Source organism: Heptranchias perlo, chromosome 7 (genome assembly GCF_035084215.1).
Source record: "Heptranchias perlo isolate sHepPer1 chromosome 7, sHepPer1.hap1, whole genome shotgun sequence".
NCBI classification, from domain to species: domain Eukaryota; kingdom Metazoa; phylum Chordata; class Chondrichthyes; order Hexanchiformes; family Hexanchidae; genus Heptranchias; species Heptranchias perlo.
Window position 1 is genome coordinate 97,257,104 of NC_090331.1, and position 19,666 is coordinate 97,276,769.

At 44.5% G+C, this 19,666-nt stretch overlaps 1 protein-coding gene across 2 annotated transcripts in view; it reads right to left on the reverse strand.

The window, feature by feature from the left end:
• Positions 1–19,666, reverse strand: part of acadl (acyl-CoA dehydrogenase long chain) — a 101,593-nt gene that overhangs the window by 40,740 nt on the left and 41,187 nt on the right. For both annotated transcript variants that reach the window (XM_067988150.1, XM_067988152.1), the window contains exons 4-6: positions 8,163–8,327; positions 6,375–6,441; positions 1,138–1,302 (exon numbers count right to left, since the gene is read on the reverse strand). In XM_067988150.1, the coding sequence (XP_067844251.1) occupies positions 1,138–1,302; positions 6,375–6,441; positions 8,163–8,327 (397 nt within the window). The remainder of the gene's footprint in view (positions 1–1,137; positions 1,303–6,374; positions 6,442–8,162; positions 8,328–19,666) is intronic.

The following is a 19,666-nucleotide window of genomic DNA, read 5'->3' on the forward strand; positions in this document are numbered from 1 at the left end:
CACGGCTGATATCTTGTAAGAAGTTGGTGGGGGTTTCTCAGGTTGGTAAGATGTAATCAGCGGTGTGCTCCAGGGAACAGCGTTGGGACCTCTCATTCTCCATATACATAAGTCATTTCGACTTAGGCACAGGGACGCTAAAAACAAAATTTTTTGACGGCACCAAACTAGGAAGCATAGCAAACTGTGCGGAAGAAATAAGGAGGTTAGAAGAGTGGGCAGTTAGGTGACAAAAGCAGTTCAATGAAGATAGATGCGAAGGAGGACATTTTGGGAAAAACAGAGAATGAAAATATTACCTAAGCTGTAAAATTCTCAATGCAGAGTGTGCAGATGTACAGATTTTTAAAAGCAGAATTGCAGGTGGTGATGGGTGTAAAAAGGGCATATAGGATTCCAGGATTTATATGCGGAGGTATCAAATACAAAAACAAGGAAGTGATTGATGATGAATCTGTACACAACATTGGTTAGGCCAGAGTGGAGTACTGTGTGCAGTTTTGGGCACCCCATTGAAGAAAGGATATTGGAGTCATGCAAAAAGTGGATTTATGGAGGATGCAAGGGATACGGGATAAGTTATGAGGAAAGGCTTGAAAAGCTATCACTGTGTTCGCTAAAGCAGAGAAGGGTTAATGGTGGAATCGCACAGAAATGATCAAAATTATGAAAGGGTTTGAGAAGGTAAATTGTTAAAGATTATTTGCACTGGTCAGTCAATCGGTAACAAGCCGCAGCATCAAAGACATTAATGGAGGGAGGTTAGTACAAATGTTCTCGCACAAGGGTTATTAGAATATAGAACCCATTAACAGAAGTAGCTATAGGAGCCAAGTCAATCACAGCATGTAAGATTTAATTAGATGGAGTAATGACCAGAGAAATGGAGTTGGAATGGATAGGTCTGATGTGAAGTTAGGCGTTAGCACAGGCACGATGGCCAATGGCATTCCGCTGTGCTGATTATATACTTATGACACCTTGTGACATCTGAAGTGTCACTGAAGAAATTTATATATATATATATTCCAGAACATTCGACACATGATTCCATTTCCAACAAAACCAGTGAAAACAATTATTTAAAAATGAAATCCGGAACAGCAACCTTTAAAGTTCAAATAAAGTCAGGCAAACCTGTGCTTTCAAACCAATCTTCTCCAGTTTTTTTCCTTTGATGAATCCCTTTGTGCCATTATCCACAAGAAATAGACTAATCCCATGGGCTCGAGAACGTGCCTCATGATCTGTTACAGCTACGACAATTACCACATCACTCATCCAGCCATTCGTTATAAAAACCTGCAACAGAACATTTAATGGTAAACGGGAGGTACCTTTAATACATTATGGAATCATAGAATGATACAGCACAGAAGGAGCCCATTTATCCCATCGTGTCTGTGCCAGCTCTTTGAAGAGCTATCTAATTAGTCCCACTCCCATGCTCCCACTAGTCCTGCAAATTTCTCCTTTTTAAGTATGTATCCAACTCCCTTTTGAAAGTTACTACTGAATCTGCTTCCACCACCCTTTCAGGCAGTGCATTCCAGATCATAACAACACGCTGCATAAAAAAACTTTCTTCTCATCTCCCCTCTGGCTCTTTTTCCAATTACTTTAAATCTGTGTCCTCTGGTTACTGACCCTCCTGCCAGTGGAAACAGTTTCTCCCTATTTTATATATACACTGATGTTCATAAACTTGTGTAGAAATGTTGCCTCCTGTCTAGGCCCATTAGATCAATTTTAGAATGTACTCATGGGTTTCCCATGACATGGTAAGTTACAGCATACGCATTCTGCTTACTGTCCATCATCCACCTGTTCCTTGTTCTCTCTCTTTCCTCTTCTAGTGCTGTCATTTTCTGATCTTTTTTAGCTATGTCCATGCTTTCCTCTGTTTCTATGTCTTCTTTTCTCATTCTTTCTCTACCCTGTTCTCTTTCTTTTTTCTACTTCCTTCAGTTTCCCTCTGTTATTCTTTCATTGTTGGGAGGTGCAGGCAGTGGTCAAAGGAAGGGCAAGGCCAGCTTTGGAATGAGGGATCACAGGGCCATAGCCGAAAGCAATCTGAAGGGAATGGCACTACAACCTCCCTGCTCAACATCTGTTTCCCCAGCCCACAACAAATCTCTACCCCTACCCCTTCCCAGCACCCATTGGCACCCATCACCTGCCCTCCCCTTTCTTCTCACTGTCACCACTCCCTCTCACCCTGTCCCTCCTGCTTCTACCCCAGCCCCACACTCCCATCACTGCCCTACCCTTTCCTACCACCCCCTCGTTCCCTCTACCTCAGTGCTTTTCTTTTGGTCAAGATATACCACAAAACGTGTAAAACTGAACTGGTCTTCTTTTTGCTCACGTTAGCCACAAAAACCACAAGACAAATTCTACTGACCTTTATTTTAATTCTAAAATTCCATTTGTATCATTAGAAATTGAACAAAAAGCAGTGACTACACAATTGGTTCTGTTTGTGCCTTTGCACAGCAGTGTCTATAATAGACATAGAATTCTTACCATTCTCTTTTAAAATCTGACTTGGTTCACTGTCCAATATCGGAACATGCAACAGTACAGCCAAATTTGAAGTACCCTTCTCCCGTATATAAAGAATATAAATTGTATTAACACGTTACTTACACTAAAAAGTTTTGTCAGGCATATCCACGTGTTGGTAATAACTAATATGAAGTCTATCTAATGCTTTAAAATTTATAATATTAAGCCAATTTAAAAAAAAACTTGCATTTACTCAACACCTTACAAGAGCTCTCAGAAACAGCTTCACATACAATGAATTGCTTTGAAGTGCAGTCACTGTTGCAATGTAGGCAAATGTGACATCTATTTTGTCACATCTAGCACAGCAAGATCTCACAAATAGGAATGAAATGAAATGGTGGCATTTCTTGAGGAAAGTACGTGGATCTTTCAATAGTACTACGGGATCTTTGATGTCCTCCTGAACCACCGCAGAACAAAGACGGCTCTGGTTTAAAGAGACTTCTGAAAGATGGCACCTCCGATAATGCATCACTTCCTCAGTAATGCACTGGAGTGAAGCTTGAAACTATAATCTTTTGACTACCACTGAGTCAAGCTGACAACAGTCTAACAGTATACAACAGTATAACAATGAAATGCCTGCTTGGCATAACAAATTTATAACCTTAGAGAAACATTCTAACAGAACAATTCAACCAATTTAAAAAAGAATTGGTACAATATGACATAAATATATTCATTTTGGGAAGGTTTCTTTTTGTCTTCCAAATTTTAAAGCAAGGCTCCACATAATAGAGAAAAAAAGTCTAGACACCAGCAAGCAGTCTCTCTCTACACACCAGCAAGCAGTCTCTCTACACAGTGTGCCAGACCTTTCATTTGTTTGCTTTTGCAACCTTGCATGCCTTTGTCAGATTCTTCTTCCTAACACTGTGCCTCACTTGAATTTACAGTGCTAAATTCCTTGCCAACAATCCAAAGACATTTTAATGCTGCAACTCGCTCTACACACAGGTCTTTTCCTGCTGCTGCTTCAGCAGAAAAGTAGATAATATGCGAGAATTCTTTTTTGACATTCCAATTCGATTTCCTTTTTTGGGATAAAAATTTATTAAACAGACTGTATCCATCATTTTGCCATCTGCTACCCTGGGGGAAGGCAGGCCAGCGTCAGAACGTTCTATACAATCTTGTTAGCCCTGCTTTCAAAAGCACTTTAGTACATTAGAGAGAGTTCAGAGAAGAGGAATAAAGATGACTCTAGGACTTAGAGTTTTGAAGAAACTTCCAGAACTGAATTTGCATTGGAGAAAAGACGAATAGGAGGAGACATGATCCACGTCTTTGATATAATGAGAAGCATGGATAATAGTGATGTTAGCAGCTTGTCTAACTTAACCACAGAACTAGAGAGCACCATAAAATTAAGAGCCCTCAAATGAGGCGAAATGTTTTGGGAAAAAGTATTTCCTCCCACAGAACAGTGCATTCGTAGAAGAGACTTCCAACAAAAGCAGTCACGTTAATTCTGTTTAAATCAAAACAAGATGAGCTTTACTAAAGGATACGAGGAACACAAGGGCACAAATGCTCAGCTGCTCTATGGAACATAACAATTCCTCTATTGCTGGGACCATGGATGCTTCAACTGTAGAATAGAAATGGTCAGCGCTGAATCCTGTGGGTTGTAAGATTGGATTATACCTTGCGGCCCCTCTCCCCACCTTCAAAAGCCTCACTTTGACACCACCTTTGGTCGCCTCTCCTATCTCCTGCTTGCTGTTAGTTTCCAGCTCTGTTGCAAAATGCCCTGGTACATTTTGCTACATTAACAGTGCCATGTGAGCGCAAGTTGTGGTTGACTGATAGCCTGGAGGTTCAATTTATCACCTTTGAGAGCTACGGGGAGTTTTACCATCTTGGACTTTGGGTTGGATGGAATACATAATGGCATAACTGCACATGATCTATGAAGGAATTGTCTTGATAGGCTCTGCTCTTCAGACTGGTTACTGTGGTCGGCCCTCGCCTCTTCTTCACATTATCAACTATTTTTTTTGGTCTCACGTACATTTGACTTCTTTAACACCTGGTACATAGACAGCATATGTTCTTCTTTGTTGTCCCTCCACTCTAGTGCTGGAATGTTGTTTTTCCGTATTTTTCCCTATCCTTTTGGTGCTTGTTTTAAAAATAAATCCTACCCCATTTCCTCATGTCCTTGTAACCTCCATTGGCTCCCCATTTCCCAATGCATTGAAATTAAAATCCTCATCTGCCCCTACCTCAGTGACCAACTTGAGCTTATGGGCTCAGCACACACACTCTGAATCTGGCTTCCTTTGCAAACCCCTTCTCTCCACTCCTCCTGGATAACACGTCCTTCAGCTATGTGGCCCCATCCTCTCCTCTCTTTCATAAGGTTCCTTGAAATGGGTGTTGCACTATTGTTGTCTGTCCCCAGTTTATGGCAAGTGCAATAATTGTTCATATAGACGTGGTACCCGTGATTCAGCTTTAGTTCCACACAAATGCATACCTTTACATGGAATATTACACACTAGATGTCTCCACTGCAGTACTCTCAAACCCATTTATGTGTCATGTTGAACATATACACCCTAAAGTGGATCTTCCTTCCCCGTGGCGATGTTCTTTCACTAATCTTCATTTCCCCTCCATTGAGTACACTTCTCATAAGTAATCAAAAAGAAAGTATTTTAAAAAGAGGATTATAACCTTCAATTTCCTTTGGGATAAAGTTCTCATCACTATACGTGGCTTCATTAGCAATTGGACTTGAAGCGATTCATGGACATCAATTTTGCCATAAAGGTGGAAAACAGAGCCAAGTGTGTGGATCAACAGTCATCAATTACAACTTGTGAGCTAACCCCATGTGAGCAACTACTGTAAACAGTTTTAGTTCATTTAGTCACATTGGTTTCTGTGGCATAAATAGTCCACCATACCTTTTATGTCAATTTGTAACTCCTTTAAAACTTTCCTGGCGTAGTGATTGGTCTCCATCTTTAAACTGGGGTCAAAAATCAAATAAAGTTTAAAAAAAAGGGTTGAAGGGACCAGTGTGGAGGGTGCAGGTTGAGGCTAAGGCCATGTCCTGGGGAAGATGTGGGTGCAGCAGGTCTGAGGATAGATGCAGGCAGAGGCCGAGCTCTGCATCATATCTGGGCACAGCAGATCTAATGTAGGCCAGGGCTGAAGCCAAGCTCCGGAAACTTTAGACAGGAGGGCTTGTGGGTCAATGACTTGCAAAACTCTTTCCCCAATTCCTCTTTTTATGGAGCAGGCTCGATTGATGGTGGATATGGGGTATAGCTCATCACTTTGTGATTGGAGGTAGAAACCAACTGCTAAGTCAGTAAAGATATCGAAAAAGAAGAGAAAGAAAATGGTATTGTCAACAAGACTATAAGCTATCAAAAGCATGCCATCTTTTCTGTTACAGCAGTTATGGTAAAATAGGAAAGTTGTAAGATGCTTACTTGTCACTGTGCTCCACACCTTCTCTATAGAGGAAGCTGCTTCAGAGGCTAATGAATCGAAACTATTTTTGAAGTTGACGGTTCATACGGACAAGGGTTGGGCCTGCCTTAACTGGATCATTGTCTTCTTCTGATTTGCTGAATAAAATTATTTCAAAGAGGTGAGTTGTCTGAGTCACCTGGAAGCAACCTGGTTTTACACAGGGTCTTCATGTGGTGTCATTACTCATCAGGATCAAAATTGCAAAATGTATACACTTCAGCGTATGTGACCATTTAGTACATCAAGGAGGATGGAAAAGACCCAAAGTAATTTTATTTGTGTATAGACAAAAAACATGAATTTTTCCTTACTTTGCTGCCATTGAGGATCCAGTCACTGCCGTCCTTTTTGGCATTTGTTCGTACTCCTTGTAAATCACTGAAAAGGGTCAAAATTTAAAGTTAAGAAATCACATTGTTCAGTATTTGAACTGGTTGGGGATGGGGGTCATGTGAAATCACATTGTTCAGTATTTGAACTGGTTGGGGATGGGGGTCATGTCACTAATTTCTAAGAATATTTAACTGAAAGAATCAATCGATAAGCTGTCCAGTGGCAGAACAGTTAAGCGTGCTCTCATGCCATTTGGTGTTACGTAAGAAATAGGAACAGGAGTAGGCCATACGGCCCCTCGAGCCTGCTCCGCCATTCAGTAAGATCATGGCTGATCTTCGACCTCGACTCCACTTTCCCGCCTGATCCCCATATCCCTCGATTCCCCTAGAGTTCAAAAATCTATTGATCTCAGCCTTGAATATACTCAACGACTCAGCATCCACAGCCCTCTGGGGTAGAGAATTCCCCAGGGGGCTGTGGATGCTGAGTCGCTGAGTATAATACAATACACTGAGTCATTGGATAATACACAGCCAGCCCATGCTCCTTTACAACTGTGAGGAAACTGTTGTGGATATGCCTGCATTTACAGCATTTAATTTCTTATTTGCAGGTTTGTCTAAAGAGGTTCCAGTACAGTGTTGTAATGTACTTGGCTTGTGTTACCACCAAAACTTTGCCTAATGATCTATCTACTTAGAAGGATCTTACATTGTAGAGAACTAAAAGATGCCAAATAGGAGCACCGCCCAGAACTAGTCACTCTCTTACTGACTCCCCAATGCAACTACACCTCTTTCGCCAATGTTAAAATTAGACAACCACATTCCAGCATCCACTCAGTGTTTCCCCATCCTGACACCATCATAGCCATCAATTTTAAAACCTTATTTAGACACATTAATACAAACCCAAAGTAACATATGACCCAGTTGGTAACTGGCCCATTCAGACAAGATGCCAGGTATGGTCCCTGTACTGTGCTGCATGTCAGCAGGGGGTCAGGGAAGGCAACAGTTAGGGCACTGTAAATGGTCTCATGGTTTGTTGACTGGCAAGTGGCTGGGGGGGGGGGGGGGGGGAAGAGGGGGGAAATCATCCACCAGGATGGGGGAAAAGGAAAAAAAAAATCAGCCAGGATTCCCGCTCCTAATTAATAAACAAGGACCCAGACTGAAGAGCGCTGCAGCGGGTTGTGCAAGAGTGCTCAGATGTAGACTCATTCCTACGATTCCCCACACACGTTCCCAAAATTGGACATTCCGTTAGGGGAAACGTGCAAGAGGAAATCTCCCCAGGACATCCACCCTTTCCAAGCAGTGACTCAAGAACAGCACAGATTCCCTAATAGCCCAAAAGGTTACGGAAGCCTTTGTTCGTATGAACCTTCAACTTCAAAACTTCAACAGTTGCAAAGTACTAAGCCATGTAGACTAGGGAAGTTCCAAGTTCAAAGAGTATGTGTTGAGTTAGCTATTCTCAGCCAACGTTCCCACTCCTAATCACCAGTCAGTGACTCCTGTGGTAAAATGTGTTTACACATGAAAATGGGCCATTTGAACTAGCAGGTGAAGGGCTGCTGGTGCTTGCGGAACATTACCCCAACAAAAGTCAGCACCTTCAGGAGAGGAGGGCAAGGGGTGACATCTTGGAGGAAAAAAATTATATCTAATGTGTCGAAGGAGAGATAATTTCTTTCATCTAGAACCAGGCTGTAATGTACTTCACAAGAAGAATTAATAACTTTATTGATGCTCTCTCACCTGCCAGCACCGGGTTCAGTCATTGCAATGGCACCAATACACTTTCCGGAAACCATCTGAGGGATGTAACGCTCAATTTGGTCTTTAGAACCATAATGAGTGATGTAAGGCATGACAATGTCTGAATGTAAACTGAAACCGGGTCCAGAACAGTTCACATACATCCTAGAAATAAGGAGAAGAGTAAGTTCAAAATGCTGATTGCTGAAGAGAAAATTTACAAATGAACAAATGCAACGTGAAACAAGTCTTAAATAAAATGATGCAACACATGCATCTCTCCATATTGTTGCTGGGTTTTTCTCGTTAGCATTGGTTTTACTTTCTGTGCACAGCCTCTGAGAAGCACCCATCCGTTCTCTCATTCCCAGACACACCATCCATTTCTTACCATTAAAAATCTCCCTCCATAAACTTGTAGTTTTCCATTTCTTTCTCAGGCTTCCTTACCTCTCACTATTCTTTCTCATTGACAGCAGTGCTTTTGAGATTAATCTAGTTTTCGCCAGTTGTACTCTGTCCCAAAGAGAATTCATTGCCTTTCGCTACTTGCCTTTTAGAAACATTGCCTTTTACTTGCCTTTTACTTGCCTTTTAGAAACTAGGAGCAGGAGTAGGCCATTCGGCCCTTCGAGCCTGCTCCGCCATTCAAAATGATCATGGCTGATCCTCCATCTCAATACCATATTCCCGCACTCTCCCCATACCCCTTGATGCCTTTTATGTCCAGAAATTTATCTAGCTCCTTAAATATATTCAGTGACTTGGCCTCCACAGCCTTCTGTGGTAGAGAATTCCACAGGTTCACCACCCTCTGAGTGAAGAAATTTCTCCTCATCTCAGTCCTAAATGTCCTACCCCTGTATCCTGAGACTGTGACCCCTCCTTCTGGGCCCCCTAACCAGGGGAAACATCCTCCCTGCATCCAGTTGGTCTAGTCCTGTCAGAATTTTATATATTTCAATGAGATCCCCTCTCATTCTTCTGAACTCGAGTGAATACAGGCTAAGTCGACCCAATCTCTCCTCATACAACAGTCCTGCCATCCCAGGAATCAGTCTAGTGAACCTTCGCTGCACTCCCTCTATGGCAAGTATATCCTTTCTTAGGTAAGGAGACCAAAACTGTACACAATACTCCAGGTGTGGTCTCACCAAGGCCCTGTATAACTGCAGTAAGACATCCCTGCTCCTGTACTCAAATCCTCTTGGAATGAAGGCCAACATACCATTTGCCTTCCTGACTGCTTGCTGCACCTGCAAGTTTGCTTTCAGTGACTGGTGTACAAGGGCACCCAGGTCCCTTTGTACATCAACATTTCCCAATCTATCACCATTTAAATAATACTCTGCCTTTCTGTTTTTCCTTCCTTCAGTTTTAACTTCACATTTATCCACATTATACTGCATCTGCCATGTATTTGCCCACTCACTCAACTTGTCTAAATCGCCTTGAAGCCTCTTTGCATCCTCCTCACAACTCACAATTCCACCTAGTTTTGTGTCATCAGCAAACTTGGAAATATTACATTTGGTTCCCTCATCCAAATATATATTGTGAATAGCTGGGGCCTAAGCACTGATCCCTGCGGTACCCCACTAGTCACTGCCTGCCACCCCGAAAAAGACCCAATTATTCCTGCTGTCTGATCCCTGTCTGTTAACCAATTTTCAATCCATGCCAGTATATTACCACCAATCCCATGTGCTTTAATTTTGCACACTAACCTCTTATGTGGGACTTTATCAAAGGCCATCTGAAAATCCAAATACACCACATCCACTGGTTCTCCCTTATCTATTCTACCAGTTACATCCTCAAAAAACTCCAGTAGGTTCTCAGTGGTTCTTTACCCTCCTGACTGTCGGACTCTCAGAGTGCATTTACACGACAACTGCAGCATCGGTTTCCTTCCTACCGACCCTAAAGTTATAATCTACGTCTGGAATCTTGGCCTGTTAGACTGTTCCACTGTCTCTTGGGGCTTTATAAATCTCCTTTATAATAGTATAAATAGGTCAAATGAAACTGCCAATATTCCACTAACCAGAGCTACACTGCAACAAACCCCCACCACAATGTAATTTCACACCACCTGTCCTACCTCCACATTATAAATGATTCTACTTTATATGTGTCCAGTAGAAAGCGGTGGTTTATTTCCTGTTGGAACCACCTTCCAAGATTCAGACTGCAGATTAAGCCCTCCCTTTCTGATTGATGAACCATTCACAGCAGCAAGAGTAGGCAGCATACACAATAAACTCCATTTCTGGTACCAGAACACTGAAGTAAAAAATAAACACGAATCGTAACCCCACTGAAACACAGAAGACACTGGAAACACAGCGGTCAGTCAGCGTCTGTAAATAGAAAAAAACAATGATGAAGGCTCCACAACCAAAAGGCTGTTGTGTATTCCCAGCATTTTCTGTTTTTATTTCTGATTTCCAGCATTTGCACTTTTTACTTTTTATTTTTATGAAAATTTAACTGTCGTTGTTACCCCTTGTATTCTTGTCCACTCTCCCTCTCTTTAATTTGATCTCTCAATCTTTTACTCGGCACAATTCTTTCTGCAGTTTCCATCTCTAACTCTCTCATTTGTTCTCCTCTACTTCATAATCTCCTAGTTTCTGTATTGTTCAATGAATATTATATGGATGTATGCCTGGCTGCTTCCACAATTAAATGCCAGTCAGAGGGGAAAAGTCACAAATCGAATTGCAATTCTATTACAGCATAACATGTGGTGTTATATATACAACACACAATGTGACTGCTGCTTTCAAGAAAGAAAAAAGACACAGGTTTTGAAATAACAAATCAGAATGGTTCTGGTGAAGAGTTTCTTTACAAATGCTGCCTGACTTGCTGAGTGTTTCAAGCATTTTCCATTTTTGTTTCAGATTTCCAGAATCTGTAGTGTTTTGTTTTTCCCATCATTCTTTGAGTAAGAGACGAAGTCTGGGGAGGATTCCCCATTTGCTATTTGTAGGGAAATCACATACATGCCTTTGGGATTTAATCACCTATAGCAAGCAGAGGAAATCTTTTTCCAGAGCCAATACAGACAGGATCAGTACAATGCGTTTGTAAATGCAATTACATCTGTTCTGTTCCTTCATATAGTTATCTCAATAACTTGCCAGTTACAAAGGTGAATCAGATCCCCGCTACAAAGGCTGCGGGGGCCCCAGTTACAAAGGCTGCGGGGGCCCCCGTTACAAAGGCTGCGGGGGCCCCCGTTACAAAGGCTGCGGGGGCCCCCGTTACAAAGGCTGCGGGGGCCCCCGTTACAAAGGCTGCGGGGGCCCCCGTTACAAAGGCTGCGGGGGCCCCCGTTACAAAGGCTGCGGGGGCCCCCGTTACAAAGGCTGCGGGGGCCCCCGTTACAAAGGCTGCGGGGGCCCCCGTTACAAAGGCTGCGGGGGCCCCCGTTACAAAGGCTGCGGGGGCCCCCGTTACAAAGGCTGCGGGGGCCCCCGTTACAAAGGCTGCGGGGGCCCCCGTTACAAAGGCTGCGGGGGCCCCCGTTACAAAGGCTGCGGGGGCCCCCGTTACAAAGGCTGCGGGGGCCCCCGTTACAAAGGCTGCGGGGGCCCCCGTTACAAAGGCTGCGGGGGCCCCCGTTACAAAGGCTGCGGGGGCCCCCGTTACAAAGGCTGCGGGGGCCCCCGTTACAAAGGCTGCGGGGGCCCCCGTTACAAAGGCTGCGGGGGCCCCCGTTACAAAGGCTGCGGGGGCCCCCGTTACAAAGGCTGCGGGGGCCCCCGTTACAAAGGCTGCGGGGGCCCCCGTTACAAAGGCTGCGGGGGCCCCCGTTACAAAGGCTGCGGGGGCCCCCGTTACAAAGGCTGCGGGGGCCCCCGTTACAAAGGCTGCGGGGGCCCCCGTTACAAAGGCTGCGGGGGCCCCCGTTACAAAGGCTGCGGGGGCCCCCGTTACAAAGGCTGCGGGGGCCCCCGTTACAAAGGCTGCGGGGGCCCCCGTTACAAAGGCTGCGGGGGCCCCCGTTACAAAGGCTGCGGGGGCCCCCGTTACAAAGGCTGCGGGGGCCCCCGTTACAAAGGCTGCGGGGGCCCCCGCTACAAAGGCTGCGCGGGCCCCCGCTACAAAGGCTGCGGGGGCCCCCGCTACAAAGGCTGCGGGGGCCCCCGCTACAAAGGCTGCGGGGGCCCCCGCTACAAAGGCTGCGGGGGCCCCCGCTACAAAGGCTGCGGGGGCCCCCGCTACAAAGGCTGCGGGGGCCCCCGCTACAAAGGCTGCGGGGGCCCCCGCTACAAAGGCTGCGGGGGCCCCCGCTACAAAGGCTGCGGGGGCCCCCGTTACAAAGGTTACTAGGAGCACCGTTACAAAGGTTACTTGGATCCCCGTTACAAAGGTTACTAGGATCCCCGTTACAAAGGTTACTAGGATCCCCGTTACAAAGGTTACTAGGATCCCCGTTACAAAGGTTACTAGGATCCCCGTTACAAAGGTTACTAGGATCCCCGTTACAAAGGTTACTAGGATCCCCGTTACAAAGGTTACTAGGATCCCCGTTACAAAGGTTACTAGGATCCCCGTTACAAAGGTTACTAGGATCCCCGTTACAAAGGTTACTAGGATCCCCGTTACAAAGGTTACTAGGATCCCCGTTACAAAGGTTACTAGGATCCCCGTTACAAAGGTTACTAGGATCCCCGTTACAAAGGTTACTAGGATCCCCGTTACAAAGGTTACTAGGATCCCCGTTACAAAGGTTACTAGGATCCCCGTTACAAAGGTTACTAGGATCCCCGTTACAAAGGTTACTAGGATCCCCGTTACAAAGGTTACTAGGACCCCAGTTACAAAGGTTACTTGGACCCCAGTTACAAAGGTTACTTGGACCCCAGTTACAAAGGTTACTTGGACCCCAGTTACAAAGGTTACTTGGACCCCAGTTACAAAGGTTACTAGGATCCCCGTTACAAAGGTTACTAGGATCCCCGTTACAAAGGTTACTAGGATCCCCGTTACAAAGGTTACTTGGACCCCAGTTACAAAGGTTACTTGGACCCCAGTTACAAAGGTTACTTGGACCCCAGTTACAAAGGTTACTTGGACCCCAGTTACAAAGGTTACTTGGAGCCCCGTTACAAAGGTTACTAGGACCCCAGTTACAAAGGTTACTTGGACCCCAGTTACAAAGGTTACTTGGACCCCAGTTACAAAGGTTACTTGGACCCCAGTTACAAAGGTTACTTGGACCCCAGTTACAAAGGTTACTTGGACCCCAGTTACAAAGGTTACTAGGACCCCAGTTACAAAGGTTACTAGGACCCCAGTTACAAAGGTTACTAGGACCCCAGTTACAAAGGTTACTAGGACCCCAGTTACAAAGGTTACTTGGATCCCAGTTACAAAGGTTACTAGGATCCCAGTTACAAAGGTCTTCTATGGGATTGGCCTCTGGAGGGTCATTGCTATCACTAGCAATAGAGAATTTGGCAGATAAGGAAACAGCATAAATTGATTTGGCAATTACCATAGCCTAGAAATTACCCTGTGACATTAGCTTATGAACACCTGAAAGCTTGCTTATGCTAAAAATTTTAGGCCTTTAATTTCTAGGCTCTTATGTTCATTAACAAAATGCACCTAATGCCATTTTAAATAATCTTTGTTTAAGCCAAGAATCCCAGAATATAACGTAACTAGCTCAAATTCGACACCTTGCAGATACAAATACAGGCACTCCATACAGCACTGGAATTAAGAATCAACAGGACTCCCACCGTATCACACATTCCACTATAATGTGATTTTTGAGTGGCTCCCTTATAGCACATTAAGAAAGACTTGTACTTAGAGTGCCTTTCACGACCTCAGGATGTCCCAAAGTGCTTTACAGCCAATTAAGTACTTTTGAAGTGTAGTCACTGTTGTAATGTAGCAAACATGGACAGCTTGCACATGGACTGCTATATGTGGAGTTCAAGCCTTTTTATCAACTACTGTCAGATGGGGGGTTGGGGGAAGGGGCATTGGGGGAGGCTATTTTCTGGCAATTTTGTTTCTTAAAAATAAATTAATACTTTGTTACTTTTTTGATGCTTACAAGATGATGAATATCATCAGTGGCAAATTCATCACTTCCCATTCTGGATGGCATGCGTCAGGATCAAGTGCTCCCAGTTCAGATTTGGCACAAGTCATTGCAGAATTAATATAAATGACCCCAACATGCCTTTCGAACCTTATCCCAGAAGCCTAGTTCTATTGCACCAGTGTGAATTCTTCCAGTTTCCATATCAGCTTTACAGACGCTCCAAATGTAGTGCACATGGAGCTCCTACAGCCAGGTTTTACAGGTTTTCATCCTATTCTTCAAGGCTGGATTTATTCCATTGAAAACCCAATTCCCCCTAAAGATAGCTTTTCAAGCAATAAAATCTTTGGTGGTCTTCACCAGGGTTAAGGAATGTGGTTCACATGGAGTGAAATCCTTACGGCAACATTTCATTGACACAAATGTACAAGACTGATAGAATGCAAATATAACCTGCTCCCTGAATCCACTCCCTTGGTTATGGCTATGAAGCAACTCCAAATACGTGCTGGCAGATTCTGATTGAAATTGGCCTGACACATCAGAATAAGAAGCAACTACATCCCGAAATGAATGAAAGAATGAGAGTACGTGCAGGAGGAAAAAAATAGGAGCTTTAGAAGTCATGGGTGCACCCCTCAGAAGAGGTTGTTGAAGCAAAAGCCAAAAAGGGAAGGGGAAAGGGCCAAAAAGAGGATTACTGGGGATGAACTGGGAGGGAAGAGATCTTCGACAAAAAGCCTCTCCTCTGCTCCACAACCGAGGATAGTAAAAAAGCAGATTAGAGGGCTCGAAAGTGTGAACCAGAGCATAGCTGAGTTAAGATCGGAACAGGGCGCGTAAATATGATTAGGACTATTTGCTCACATGGAGGGTAAACATCGACATGGACTGTTGGGTCGAATGGTCAAGTAGACTTGCTTACAACCACAAACGTGTATTAAACAAAAAATCCTTCAGTTGTGCAAGAAGATTTCTAATAGCACCCACACAGTGATGCATAGCGCACTACAAGGGCTAAAGTTCACAACTTTTCAATCAGATTACTCACAACAATCATTTGATTAAGAGTGACTGGTTTGAACGAATATTGCCAAGCTAGGTAGTTTAATAACGCAACTGTACTGTGCAGTCGGACTCTGGGGCTTAGAAGTGAGGATACCGTCCTAGATAGTCACAATGGATTCTGACGTGAATAGCTCCAGGTTGTCCCAATACTGCTCCCAGGCATAAATAATAAATGTCATCTGAACCAGGAGCAGATGCTTTGAACCAATTCTCATCCGCAGCACAACCTAGTGTGTCTGACCCAAAGACTTCAGTGAAGGTGAAACAAACTATGGTAAGAACAGTTTAGAGTCGATAAGGCAGAACCTAGGGTAAAGATTATGGTATGCAGTAGAACATGCAACCACACTAGCATGCGGAAGATAAAGCAGCTGTATGTACCGTGCAGTTACATCTTGCTATTTGAAAGGCAAAGCTCTGTCACTGATAGCGGCTAGTTCTGTTGGTGCATAAAGGTAGGGTATACATAGTAGACAGACACACGTTGGTGCCTAGGAGAAAAAAGGTACAACCTGAAAGCTATTACAACAACTAGGAACTTCTATTCCCTCATGGTCTACCTTACCATTGTCATCACCATGCAGAACAATGGACTCTACTTCACCAGCCAAGAGAATCTACCACAAATGCAAGACTAGCTTCCCGAAGTTTAAATGCAGAACCCTGTACATAACATTTATAAATATTTAGCCTACTGAAAATTAATTGAATTACGTAGTACAAACTCAGCAGGCTACGAGGATAATACTAGCTGATTTCTCATGGCATTGCTCATGAGTAGTCTGGGGGTTGGGAGACTGTCATGTTTATCTACTAACCTGGGCTGTCTTGTTAAGCCCACTGCTGGGGTACTCCTTGTGGGAAAGTGGTTTAAATCCTTAGGTCAATTAGAGGCTAATTTTGTTGCTGTTAGAAGGTTCTCTAGAAGCTGTTTAACTCCTGTCCTTGGGGAGAGGCCTTACTACTTCAAAGTCACAAAAATACACCAGGAAAATAACTGGCTTCTGTTCTTTTTTTGTATGTTTTTCTAAAAAATGTTCAGTTGTGATTTTGTTGATATCCTGTTGGTAACAATGTTAGTGACTCAAAACATTTAGAAAAAAGAAAAATAAACAGAGAGGTACTCCAAGCATTACATAAACTGAGCACCCCTGTATGAACCACTCCAATATTACAAATGAACCAGTTACAGCTATAACCCTAGTGTGCCATTCCTGATTTACAGCTTAGTACTCTTATCTCTGCTGCATATTCAGCACTTGTCTGGTAACATTCGATTATGTTCATCAGAACTGAAAGTTTACTTAAGCACTGTTACGAATAGGTAAAAGCTATTAGGCCCAATAAGCCACTCTCTTTTTCTTAGATCAGGTCCACCTATCCACCATCTCACTATAATTCTCAATCCTTTCCTTCTCCTGAAACATGTCTAATTGTCTCTGGAACCTATTTAAATGACCTTCCTGAGCAACTTCTAACTTTTGTTCCCTGCTATTTGACCCCTTCACTTTAGTAAACAATTTGCCTGGATCAATTCTGTCAACCACCTTCATAATCTTGAAAACTTCCATGACATTGCCGCAAAGTCTCCTCTATGCCGTACACAAAACTTGAACCTTTTTTGCTTTTTGAGATGCTGATTAAACTCCTGTGCACTACCAGCATTTTCTTCATTTTAAACGTTTTTACCCGCATCCCACACAAATTGTCTCATTCCAATCAAACTGATCTCGGGTGGTGCTGGCACGATGTTGAAGCACCCACACAAAGCTCTGCAGGGTGATGAGGCATAAGTTTGATTCCCCCCTCCACACGTGTTGCTGAGTTCCAGATCTCAGTGTCACTGCCCACTAAGTCCACACAGAGAAGGAAGGGAAAATTGGAGAGACTGCTACCCCAGGCAGCTCTTCTACATCCCCTATGGCTGGTTCAGGGGGCGCCAAGGATCATATCAGCTGCTTGGACTTTTGGGAATATGCTTTGAAAGAAAAGTAAAGGCACTTTTGCCCTTTGCTGACCGACACCATACACTTAGCCTAATGAGACTTTTGCTCTAATTATAAATGATCGTACCAGCACTGCCAGGAAAGAACAGCATGACTTCAAAGGTCCTACAATTCCCATGGAATTACAGCTCTGTTGAAACTGCAAAAGGCCCAACTGACTTTGTTATCCATCATTTAATTAGATATGTAAGGACGGTCCTGTCTGGTAAGTGCTCTTGCCTGCTTACAACTCCACTGTCATACCCAAAGATGACAGCTTTTTTTTTTATTCGTTCAAGGGATGTGGGCGTAGCTGGCAAGGCCAGCATTTATTGCCCATCCCTAATTGCCCTTGAGAAGGTGGTGGTGAGCCGCCTTCTTGAACCGCTGCAGTCCTTGTGGTGAAGGTTCTCCCACAGTGCTGTTAGGAAGGGAGTTCCAGGATTTTGATCCAGCGACAATGAAGGAACGGCGATATATTTCCAAGTCAGGATGGTGTGTGACTTGGAGGGGAAAGTGCAGGTGGTGTTGTTCCCATGTGCCTGCTGCTCTTGTCCTTCTAGGTGGTAGAGGTCACGGGTTTGGGAGGTGCTGTCGAAGAAGCCTTGGCGAGTTGCTGCAGTGCATCCTGTGGATGGTACACATTGCAGCCACTGTGCGCCGGTGGTGAAGGGAGTGAATGTTTAGGGTGGTGGATGGGGTGGCAATCAAGCGGGCTGCTTTGTCCTGGATGGTGTCGAGCTTCTTGAGTGTTGTTGGAGCTGCACTCATCCAGGCAAATGGAGAGTATTCCATCACACTCCTGACTTGTGCCTTGTAGATGATGGAAAGGCTTTGGGGATTCAGGAGGTGAGTCACTCGCCGCAGAATACCCAGCCTCTGACCTGCTCTCGTAGCCACAGTATTTATGTGGCTGGTCCAGTTAAGTTTCTGGTCAATGGTGACCCCCAGGATGTTGATGGTGGAGGATTCGGCAATGGTAGTGCCGTTGAATGTCAAGGGGAAGTGGTTAGACTATCTCTTGTTGGAGATAGTCATTGCCTGGTATTTGTCTGGCGCGATTGTTATTTGCCACTTATCAGCCCAAGCTTGGATGTTGTCCAGGTTTTGCTGCATGCGGGCACGGACTGCATGCAGCATGAGTGGTTGTGAATGGAACTGACCACTGTGCAATCATCAGCGAACAATCCCATTTCTGACCTTATGGAGGGAAGGTCATTGATGAAGCAGCTGAAGATGGTTGGGCCTAGGACACTGCCCTGAGGAACTCCTGCAGCAATGTCCTCGGGCTGAGATGATTGGCCTCCAACAACCACTACCATCTTTCTTTGTGCTAGGTATGACTCCAGCCACTGGAGAGTTTTCCCCGATTCCCATTGACTTCAATTTTACTAGGGCTGCTTGGTGCCACACTCGGTCAAATGCTGCCTTAATGTCAAGAGCAGTCACTCTCACCTCACCTCTGGAATTCAGCTCTTTTGTCCATGTTTGGACCAAGGCTGTAATGAGGTCTGGAGCCGAGTGATCCTGGTGGAACCCAAGCTGAGCATCGGTGAGCAGGTTATTGGTGAGTAAGTGCCGCTTGATAGCACTGTCGACGACACCTTCCATCACTTTGCTGATGATTGAGAGTAGACTGATGGAGTGGTAACTGGCCGGATTGGATTTTTCCTGCTTTTTGTGGACAGGACATACCTGGGTAATTTTCCTCATTGTTGGGTAGATGCCAGTGTTGTAGCTGTACTAGAACAACTTGGCTCGAGGCGCAGCTAGTCCTGGAGCACAAGTCTTCAGCACTAAACCAGGGATGTTGTCGGGGCCCATAGCCTTTGCTGTATCCAGTGCACTCAGCCATTTATTGATATCACGTGGAGTGAATCAAATTGGCTGAAGACTGGGTTCTGTGATGGTGGGGATATCGGGAGGAGGCAGAGATGGATCATCTACTTGGCACTTCTGGCTGAAGATGGTTGCTAGCTGCTCAATTCCATGAGTATTTCACATGACAACACGGATATTACTTGAAGGTTGGATACAAGTTTTCCTTGCCACTACAAATTCTGAGATTTGTTCAGCTCCTGTAGCTTGTTAAATTGCGCAGACCTCTATACTGCTCATTACGATTCTTTGACAGACAGCCCAATGCGTTTTTTTATGGAGTAGCATAGTTGACATAAGTACCGTTGGGCTCGGAAGGGGGAAACCCAGCCAGAGCTCCTATTCCAGATTGCTATCCAGTAGCACCTGCTGTGGAACGAGTGCGTGTGCATTAAAACCTCCCACTGGTTGGATAGCTTGGTGATAATGGCCACTTGGATAAAATACTGCAGGGCTCCCAGGACCTGTACAACCACACCCCAGCAGGAGTCAATGAC